This window comes from Chiloscyllium plagiosum, unplaced genomic scaffold (assembly GCF_037043375.1).
Source record: "Chiloscyllium plagiosum isolate Xiang-an unplaced genomic scaffold, Cpla_swu_hap1 HiC_scaffold_12, whole genome shotgun sequence".
NCBI classification, from domain to species: Eukaryota; Metazoa; Chordata; class Chondrichthyes; order Orectolobiformes; family Hemiscylliidae; genus Chiloscyllium; species Chiloscyllium plagiosum.
Window position 1 is genome coordinate 185,803 of NW_028270150.1, and position 11,133 is coordinate 196,935.

At 45.9% G+C, this 11,133-nt stretch overlaps 1 protein-coding gene across 1 annotated transcript in view; it reads right to left on the minus strand.

The window, feature by feature from the left end:
- The window catches only part of LOC148148460 (microtubule-actin cross-linking factor 1, isoforms 6/7-like), a gene marked incomplete at its 3' end in the record, with an annotated part of 192,293 nt that extends 182,459 nt beyond the window's left edge, over positions 1-9,834 (minus strand). Inside the window, exons 1-2 of the mRNA XM_087993182.1 lie at positions 9,625-9,834; positions 4,305-4,496 (exon numbers count right to left, since the gene is read on the minus strand). Of these exons, the coding sequence (XP_087849308.1) occupies positions 4,305-4,496; positions 9,625-9,834 (402 nt within the window). The remainder of the gene's footprint in view (positions 1-4,304; positions 4,497-9,624) is intronic.
- Positions 9,835-11,133: the final 1,299 nt, after the last annotated feature.

The following is an 11,133-nucleotide window of genomic DNA, read 5'->3' on the forward strand; positions in this document are numbered from 1 at the left end:
TCAGGTTCTTCTTCCTAACCACATCATGGTCAGGGCGTTTAAACACTCCTAACCCCTACCATGAGAAACAGAGGTTGGAGCATAACAGGCCTCTGAACCCAACCTCACTTGCCACTTGGGATTCATATAATCATGTTTCATTATTGTTTAAAAAAAGTGGGGGAGGGTTCAGGGTATATACATCTCATTGTGTCAAAACTGTCCAGTTATCAAACAAAGATAACAACAGAAACAACCTCAATCTCTCTCCAGGATAACCATGTCACTGCAGGTCTGCAGGAAAGAGATATTTCATCAGGATCACCATCATTGGGAACAACATCCACAAAACATCAAGCAAATCAGGATGCAAAGAACCAAGATCAAAGAAAATTACAGGAACAGGCCCTTCGGCCCTCCAAGCCTGTGCCGATCCAGATCCTCTATCTAAACCTGTCACCTATTTTCTAAGGATCTGTATCCTTCTGCTCCCTGCCCATTTATGTATCTGTCTAGATACATCTTAAATGACACTATTATTCCCACCCCTACCACCTCCACTGACAATGCATTCCAGGCCCCCACCATCCTCTGCATAAAGAACTTTCCACATATATCTCCCCTAAACTTTTCTCCTCTCACCTTGGACTCATGACACGTAGTAATTATATCCCCTATTCTGGGAAAAAGCTTCTTACTATCCACCCTGTCTGTACCTCTCATGATTTTGTAGGCCTCAATCAGGTCCCCCCTCAACCTCCGTCTTTCTAATGAAAATAATCCTAATCTACTCAACCTCTCCTCATAGCTGGTGCCCTCCATACCAGGCAACATCCTGGTGAACCTCCTCTGCACCCTCTCCAAAGCACCGACATCCTTTTATTAATGGGACTACCAGAACTGTACGCAGTATTCCAAATGTGGCCAAACCAAAGTCTTATGCAATTGTAACATGACCTGCCAGCTCTTGTTCTCAATACCCCGTCTGATGAAGGAAAGCATGCCGTATGCCTTCTTGATCACTCTACTGACCTGCATTGCCACCTTCAGGGAACAATGGACCCGAACACCCAGATCTCTCTGTACATCAATTTTCCTCAGGACATTTCCATTTACTGTATAGTTTGCTCTTGAATTGGATCTTCCAAAACACATCACCTCGCATTTGGCCAGATTGAACCCCAGCTGCTGTTTCTCTGTCCAGCTCTGCAATCTATCTGTATTCTGCTGTAGTCTCTGACAGTCCCCTTCCCAATCTGCTACTCCACCAACCTTAGTGTCATTTGCAAACTTGCTAATCAGACCACTTATCGCCTCATCCAAATCATTTATGTCTATCACAAACAATAGGGGTCCCAGCACGGATCCCTGTGGGACATCGCTGGTCACAGGTCCCCATTTGGAGAAGGTCCCTTCCACTCCTACTCTCTGTCTCCTGCTGTCCAGCCAGTTCTCTATCCATCTCGCTAGAATACCCTGGACCCCACATGACTTCACCTTCTACATCAACCTACCATGGGGAACCTTATTAAACACCTTACTGAAGTACATGTATATGACATCTATAGCCCTTTCCCCATCAATCAACTCTGTCACTTCCTTGAAGAATTCTATTAAGTTGGTAAGACATCACCTTCCCTGCACATAACCATGTTGTCTATCACTGAGAAGCCCATTTTCTCCCAAATGGGAATAGATTCTATCCCTCAGTATTTTCTCCAGCAGCTTCCCTACCACTGATGTCAGGCTCACTGGTCTGTAATTACCTGGATTATCCCTGCTACCCTGCTTAAACAAGGGACAACATTAGCAATTCTCCAGTCCCCTGGGACCTCCCCCATGTTCAAGGATGCTGCAAAGATTTCTGTAAAGGCCCCATGTATTTCCTGTCTCGCTTCCCTCAGTAACCTGGGATAGATCCCATCCGGAGCTGGGGACTTGTCCACCTTAATGCCTTTTAGAATACCCAACACTTCCTCCTCCCTTATGCCGATTTGCCCTAGAGTAATCAAACATCTATCTCTGACCTCAGCATCAGTCATGTCCCTCTCCTCAGTGAATACCGATATAAAGGACTCATTAAGAATCTCACCCATTTTCTCTGATTCCACATATAACTTTCTTCCTTTGTCCTTGAGTGGGCCAATCCTTTCCCTAGTTACTCTCTTGCTCCTTATATACAAACAAAAGGCTTTGGGATTCTCCTTAACCCTGCCAGACAATGACCATCGCCAATCAGAGACATTCTAAACACCGCCTTTGACATTCAACGGTATTACCATCACTGTCAACATCCTGGGGGTTACCAGTGACCAGACACTCAGTTGGACTCACCACATAAACACAATTGCTACAAGAGCAGGTCAGAGGCTGGGAATACTGCAGTGAGTAACTCACCTCCTGACTCCCCAAAGCCTGTCCACCATCTACAAGGGACAAGTCAGGAGTGTGATGGAATACTCCCCACTTGCCTGGATGGGTGCAGCCCCAACAACACAAGAAGCTTGACACCATCCAGGACAAAGCAACCCACTTGACTGGCATCATATCGACAAACACCCACTCCCCCCACCACTGATGCTCAGTAGCAGCAGTGTGTACCATCTACAAGATGCACTGCAGAAAATCACTAAAGATCCTTAGACAACACCTTCCAAACCCACGACCAAATTTGGCTACAGTACATTCACTTCCTCCTCCAAGTCTTTAACATATACTGTAAACAGTTGCAGTCCCAACACTGATCCCATGGAACCGCACTGGTCACAGCTCACCAACCTGAAAAGGAACCCGACATCCCACTTGCTGTTTCCTGGCAATTTGCCAATTCCTTATCCATGCCACTATACTGCCTCCACACCATGGGCTCTTATCATATGACTTATCCATGGTAACACATCTACTGGTTCACTCTATCCACTCTGGTTGAAACTTCCTCAAATATTCTAATAAATTAGTCAGATACAATTTCCCTTTCATGAAGTCCTGCTGACTCTGCATGATTAGATTATGATTTTCCGAATGTCCTGCTATTACTTACGTCATAATTGATTCCAATTCTTTTCCAACAATAGATATTTGGCCAGTTGGCCAATAGTTACCCGTCTTAAATTACCCCATAGTGTTAGGGATGTGCAGGTTAGGGTGAGTTGGCCGTGTTAAATTATCCCATAGTGTTCAGGGATGGGCAGGTTAGGTTGGTTCACCATGGGTATGCAGGGGTAGAGCTGGTGGGTCTGGATGGGATACTCTTTGGAGGGTCAGTGTGGACATGATGGGCTGAAAGGCCTGTTTCCAAACTGTAGGGATTCTATCTGTCCAGGTGCATCGTGAATGCTGCTATTGTGTGTCTGCTTCCACCACCTCCTCAGGCAGTAGGTTCCAGGCACTCACTGCCCTCTGTGTGTGAAAAACCTGCCTCACACATCTCTTTGAAACAGCATCCTCCCCCCCGCCCCACCCCACACACACACCTTGAACCTGTGTCCCCTAGTAATTGAACCCTCCACCCTGGGGAAAACGCCTCATACTTTCCACTCTATCCATGCCTTTCACAATCTTATAAACTTCTGTCAGGTCGCCCCACAACCTCCTGCGTTCCAGTGAAAACAAACTCAGTGTATCCAACCTTTCTCCTGAGCTAAAATCCCCCAGACCAGGCAACATCCTGGTAAACCTTTTCTGTACCCTCACCAAAGTATCCACATCCTTCTGGTAGTGTGGTGACCAGAACTGTACACCGTATTCCAAGTGCGGCCTAACTGAAGCTGTGTAAAGCAACAGTGTAGCTTGTCTATCCTTTTACTCAGTGCCCCTTCCAATGAAGGCAAGCGTGCCATAGGCCTTTCTTACTCCCTTATCTACCTGTGCTACCACCTTCAGTGATCTGTGGGCCTGCACACCATGATCCCTCTGCATGTCGATACTCCTAAGAGTTCTGCCATTCACTGTATAATTTCTTCCAGTACTTGACTTACCAAAATATACCACCTAATCCTGCACCTATTTTCTATGTTTCTGTGTGTCTGTCCATTCGGCCTCTCTCTCTCTTTCGGTCTCCCACCTCTCTCTGTCCTGATGATGCTCTCCTGCAAATTGCTGAACTCAGACCCTTTTGCTCCTCTGGACTTTAGGTCCTATTGTGTTCTCTGTCCTTACCCTCTGTCATGTTTTCAGCCACTTCCCCTATGTTGTCCTCCTCAGACCCTCCTTAAGCACCCTATCCCCTTCCATCCTCGTCCTCCCTTTGCTCCTCAGTGACAGAGTGTTTGTGTTGTTAACTTGCCTCTGTTCCTGGCATCAGTTGATGGGCACTGGTTGTTTGCCAGCAGCTCCTTCCTCTGGGCAGTGACATTATCCAGAGCTCTCCGCAAACTGCCCAGCTTCTCAAAGATCAGTCGGTTTTCCTCGATCTGTTCTTGGATTCTCTCAGAGACACTGGGTATTCCTGGTGGATTCCACATTCGGTCCTGGACCTTCTGCAGCGAATCAGAAAGTACAGCCACCTGCTCCAAGAACTGGAAAAACAATCAATCAATCAATCAATCAGGGTTACTGTAGGCAACAGAGAAATGTCAGGAACAGAGAGTTCACAACTGATCCCTCCCAAGGGAAGATTCCTCAAGGAGGTCCATCCCTTATGAGGATTGATTCCTCAAAGAGGTTGATCCCTTGAGATTTTATTCTATCAAGGAAGTGGATCCCTCAGGAGGATTATCCTGAGGGAGGTGGATCCTTCCAGGAGGTAGATCCATTGAGGAGGTAGATTTCTCAGGAGGTGGATCCCTCAGGAGGATGCTCCCTCACTCTCCTCCCAGCCCCAGAACCAGCTCATCCCAGGCCCTGAGGATGGACCGAGGAGTCGCTCTTCTTTTTGGGAGATGGTTTGATATAGGATTCTGGGTAATCCAAGATGGAGGACAGGAAAAATCTCTGGCTGTAAGAGCTGCTCCTTTTTTTGAGGTATTTTAGGTGATTTCCTTGAATCCCAGGAGCAGCAATTCCTATTTTATTTGCTGTTGCATTGTTTTGGAACTTTGGGAAAAAAAGTCAAAACAACAGCAATTTAAAAGGGAGAAGAGCAGACAAAGGAAGCACATGGTGAGGACAGTGCAGGGGGGAGAGAGAGAGAGAACCTGCACAGTTACTGCCTTTGCTGTTTGAATTCGTGTATCGCTGGACATCGGAGTGCATCTGGGAAAATTAACAACCAGTGAATATCACAACTAATCTTGGAGGAACTGTTGGGCGAAGTTCACAGCACAGAATCAGATAAGTTAATTGTTGTTTTAAGTCTGTCCAAGAGAAAGGCTGCAGTAGTGAGTATAGTGGATTCTTTCTTGATTATATGTTTTTGGAGATAAGTCTCTTGATTAAACTTAAAATATAAGCCATAGCTATTAATTTAACCTGGGGCTGTGTTTGTAGAGGAATAAGATGGTGTTATTTTCTGGGTCTGTAGATTGTGAAGGAGCAAAAATGGCCTTTGCAGTGATATGCACTTCTTGCCAGATGTGGGAGTTTAAAGAGAGTTTAAGGGTTACTGCGGATTATATCTGTCATAAATGCTGTTGGTTGCGAATCTTATCAGATCGAGTGGATCGGTTGGAGAGACAGATAGAAGCGATGAGGAATTTGCAACAGCAACAGTATGTGATGGATGGCAGTTATAGGAAGGGGGGAAAGTCTCAGGTACAGTCACATAGATGGGTTAACTCCAGGAAGGGTAAGAGGGGTAGGCGATGGAAATGTGTTGCTGGAAAAGCGCAGCAGGTCAGGCAGCATCTAGGGAACAGGAGAATCGACGTTTCGGGCATTAGCCCTTCTTTTACGTCGATTCTCCTGTTCCCTAGATGCTGCCTGACCTGCTGCGCTTTTCCAGCAACACATTTCCATCTCTGATCTCCAGCATCTGCAGACCTCACTTTCTCCTAAGAGGGGTAGGCAGCTAGTGCAGGAGTCTTTTGTGGATATACCCATTTCAAACAGGTATGCTGTTTTGGAAAATGTAGGGGGTGATGGATTCTCAGGGGAACGTAGCACGAACAGCCAAGTTTCTGGTATTGAGACTGGCTCTAATGCAACGAGGGGTACGTCGGCTTCCAAGAGACCAATTGTGTTAGGGGATTCTGTAGTCAGAGGTACAGACAGACGTTTCTGTGGCCAGCAGAGAAAAAGCAGAATGGTGTGTTGTTTCCCTGGTGCCAGGATCAAGGATGTCTCAGAGAGGGTGCAGAATGTTCTCACGGGGGAGAGGGGCCAGCAGGAGGTCATTGTCCACATTGGAACCAACGATATTGGAAGGGAAAAGGTTGAGACTTTGAAGGGAGATTACAGAGAGTTAGGCAGGAATTTAAAAAGGAGGTCCTCAAGGGTAGTAATATCTGGATTACTCCCAGTGCTATGAGCTAGTGAGGGCAGGAATAGGAGGATAGAGCAGATGAATGCATGGCTCAGGAGCTGGTGTATGGGAGAAGGATTCTCATTTTTGGATCATTGGAATCTCTTTTGGGGGAGAAGTGACCTGTACAAGAAGGACAGATTGCACCTAAATTGAAAGGGGACTAATATCCTGGCAGGGAGATTTGCTAGAACTGCTTGGGAGGATTTAAACTAGTAAGGTGGGGGGGGGGGGGGGGGGGTGGGACCCAGGGAGATAGTGAGGAAAGAGATCGATCTGAGACGGGTACAGCTGAGAACAGAAGTGAGTCAAACAGTCAGGGCAGGCAGGGACAAGGTAGGTCTAATAAATTAAACTGCATTTATTTCAATGCAAGGGGCCCAACAGGGAAGGCAGATGAACTCAGGACATGGTTAGGAACATGGGACTGGGATATCATAGCAATTATAGAAACATGGCTCAGGGATGGGCAGGACTGGCAGCTTAATGTTCCAGGATACAAATGCTACAGGAAGGATAGAAAGGGAGGCAAGAGAGGAGGGGGAGTGGCATTTTTGATAAGGGATAGCATTACAGCTGTGCTGAGGGAGGATATTCCCAGAAATACATCCAGGGAAGTTACTTGGGTGGAGCTAAGAAATAAGAAAGGGATGATCACCTTATTGGGATTGTGTTATAGACCCCCCCCCAATAGTTAGAGGGAAATTGAGAAATAAGCTTGTAAGGAGATCTCAGCTATCTGTAAGAATAATAGGGTAGTTATGGTTGGGGATTTTAACTTTCCAAACATCGACTGGGACTGCCATAGTGTTAAAGATTTAGATGGAGAGGAATTTCTTAAGTGCATACAAGACAATTTTCTGATTCAGTATGTGGATGTACCTACTAGAGAAGGTGCAAAACTTGACCTACGTTTGGGAAATAAGGCAGGGCAGGTGACTGAGGTGTCAGTGGGGGAGCACTTTGGGGCCAGCGACCATAATTCTATTCGTTTTAAATTAGTGATGGAAAAGGATAGACCAGATCTAAAAGTTGAAGTTCTAAATTGGAGAAAGGCCAATTTCGATGGTATTAGGCAAGAACTTTCGAAAGCTGATTGGGGGGCAGATGTTCGCAGGTAAACGGACGGCTGGAAAATGGGAAGACTTCAGAAAAGAGATAACAAGAATCCAGAGAAAGTATATTCCTGTCAGAGTGAAAGGGAAGGCTGGTAGGTACAGGGAATGCTGGATGACTAAAGAAATTGAGGGTTTGGTTAAGAAAAAGAAGGAAGCATATGTCAGGATAGGTCGAGTGAATCCTTAAAAGAGTATAAAGGAAGTAGGAGTATACTTAAGAGGGAAATCAGGAGGGCAAAAAGGGGACATGAGATAGCTTTGGCAAATACAGTTAAGGAGAATCCAAAGAATTTTTTACAAATATATTAAGGAGAAAAGCGTAACGAGGGAGAGAATAGGGCCCCTCAAAGATCAGCAAGGCAGCCTTTGTGTGGAGCCACAGAAAATGGGGGAGGTACTAAATGAATATTTTGCATCAGTATTTACTGTGGAAAAGGATATGGAAGATATACATTGTAGGGAAATAGATGGTGACAGCTTGCAAAATGTCCAGATTACAGAGGAGGAAGTGCTGGATGTCTTGAAATGCATAAAAGTGGATAAATCCCCAGGACCTGATCAGGTGTACCCGAGAACTCTGTGGGAAGCTAGGGAAGTGATTGCTGGGCATCTTGCTGAGATATTTGTATCATCGATAGTCACAGGTGAGGTGCCGGAAGACTGGAGGTTGGCAAACGTGGTGCCACTGTTTAAGAAGGGTAAGGACAAGCCAGGGAACTATAGACCGGTGAGTCTGACCTCGGTGGTGGGCAGGTTGTTGGAAGTAATCCTGAGGGACAGGATGTACATGTATTTGGAAAGGCAAGGACTGATTCGGGATAGTCAACATGGCTTTGTGCGTGGAAAATCATGTCTCACAAACTTGATTGAGTTTTTTTGAAGAAGTAACAAAGAGGATTGATGAGGGCAGAGCAGTAGATGTGATCTATATGGGCTTCAGTAAGGCGTTCGACCAGGTTCCCCATGGGAGACTGATTAGCAAGGTTAGATCTCATGGAATACAGGGAGAACTAGCCATTTGGATACAGAACTGGCTCAAAGATAGAAGACAGAGGGTGGTGGTGGAGGGTTGTTTTTCAGACTGGAGGCCTGTGACCAGTGGATTGCCAAAAGGATCGGTGCTGGGCCCTCTACTTTTTGTCATTTACATAAATGATTTGGATGCGAGCATAAGAGGTACAGTTATTAAGTTTGCAGATGAGACCAAAATTGGAGGTGTAGTGGACAGTGAAGAAGGTTACCTCAGATTACAACAGGATCTGGACCAGATGGGCCAATGGGCTGAGAAGTGGCAGATGGAGTTTAATTCAGATAAATGCGAGGTGCTGCATTTTGGGAAAGCAAATCTTAGCAGGACTTATACACTTAATGGTAAGATCCTAGGGAGTGTTGCTGAACAACGAGACCTTGGAGTGCAGGTTCATAGCTCCTTGAAAGTGGAGTCGCAGGTAGATAAGATAGTGAAGAAGGCGTTTGGTATGCTTTCCTTTATTGGTCAGAGTATTGAGTACAGGAGTTGGGAGGTCATGTTGCGGCTGTACAGGACATTGGTTAGGCCACTGTTGGAATATTGCGTACAATTCTGGTTTCCTTCCTATCGGAAAGATGTTGTGAAACTTGAAAGGGTTCAGAAAAGATTTACAAGGATGTTGCCAGGGTTGGAGGATCTGAGCTACAGGGAGAGGCTGAACAGGATGGGGCTGTTTTCCCTGGAGCATCAGAGGCTGAGAGGTGACCTTATAGAGGTTTACAAAATTATGAGGGGCACGGATAGGATAAATAGACAAAGTCTTTTCCCAGGGGTCAGGGAGTCCAGACCTAGAGGGCATAGGTTTAGGGTGAGAGGGAAAGATATAAAAGAGACCTAAGGGGCAACTTTTTCACATAGAGGATGGTACGTGTATGGAATGAGCTGCCAGAGGAAGTGGTGGAGGCTGGTACAATTGCAACATTTAAGAGGCATTTGGATGGGTATATGAATAGGAAGGGTTTGGAGGGATATGGGCCGTGTGCTGGCAGGTGGGACTAGATTGGGTTGGGATATCTGGTCAGCATGGACAAGTTGGACCGAAGGATCTGTTTGCATGCTGTACATCTCTATGACTCTACGACTCTATACGGAGATACCTGCAGATACTGGCGGAAGGTCTTCTCCAGTGAGATCACTGCCTCTTGCAGTTGGTGCTGTAGAAGGTGATAATCCTCCTGGAGCCTGATTGCTGTCTTACTGAAATACAGGCCATCAGCAGCATTGAGTAGGACCAACTGGGAACTGACAGAGATCAGCTCAGCGCACACGGGCTCCAGTTCCTCCAGAGACCCTTGGAGTTGCTGCATAAAGGGGCAGAACCATCAGAGACTGTGATGTGGAGGAGCTAGTGTTGGACTGGGGTGGACAAAGTTACAAATCACACAACGTCAGGTTAGAGTTCAACAGGTTTAGTTGGAAGCACTAGCTTTCAGAGCGCTGCTCCTTCATCAGATAACGAGTGGGGCAGGGTCATAAGACACAGAATTTATAGCAAAAGATCACAGTGTCACGCCATTAAAATGATATATTGAACAAACCTAGCTTGCTATTAAGTCTTTCATCTTTTAAAATGTGTTGCAGGTTTCAGTTCATTACTATGTAGATTAGATTACCTATAGTGTAGAAACAGGCCCTTCAGCCCAACCAGTCCACACCGATCCTCCGAAGAGTAATCCACCCAGACCCATTGCCCTCTGACTAATGTACCTAACACTATGGGCAATTTAGCATGGCCAATTCACCTGACCTGCACATCTTTGGACTGTGGGAGGAAACTGGAGCATCCAGAGGAAACCCACGCAGAAACAGGGAGAATGTGCAAACTCCACACAGTTGCCCGAAGCTGGAATTGAACCTGGGACCCTGGTGCTGTGACACAGCAGTGCTAACCACTGAGGCACCGTGCCACCACTTTTAAGTCTTATTCCCGAGATAACAAAGTTTCATTTAAAAAAGTGACATCTTAGCTCAGAAAATGTATTAAAGGTGTGAGGTTAGAGTCTGTCTGTATCCCAATCTTGAGTCAGACTGGTTCCATTTCCAAAGTAGGAATTTATAAAATGTTATATAGATTGACTGCCTGCAGACTGTGTGCTTTTTGAGCAAAAATACAATGTGTCTGCAAATGCAAATTCATCCCACACTCACTGCTGTACACACCCACTGCTGTACACACTCACTGCTGTACACACCCACTGCTGTACACACTCTCACTCACTCATTGCTGTACACACCCACTGCTATACACACTCTCACTCACTCATTGCTGTACACACCCACTGCTATACACACTCGCACTCACTCATTGCCATACACACCCACTGCTATACACACTCACTCACTGCTGTACACACTCACTGTTGTACACACCCACTGCTATACACACTCTCACTCACTCATTGCTATACACACCCACTGCAATAAACACTCTCACTCACTCATTGCTGTACACACTCACTGCTATACATAGAACATAGAACAATACAGCACAGAACAGGCCCTTCGTCCCACGATGTTGTGCCGAACATTTGTCCTAGCTTAAGCACCCATCCATGTACCTATCCAATTGCCGCTTAAAGGTCACCAATGATTCTGACTCTGCCACT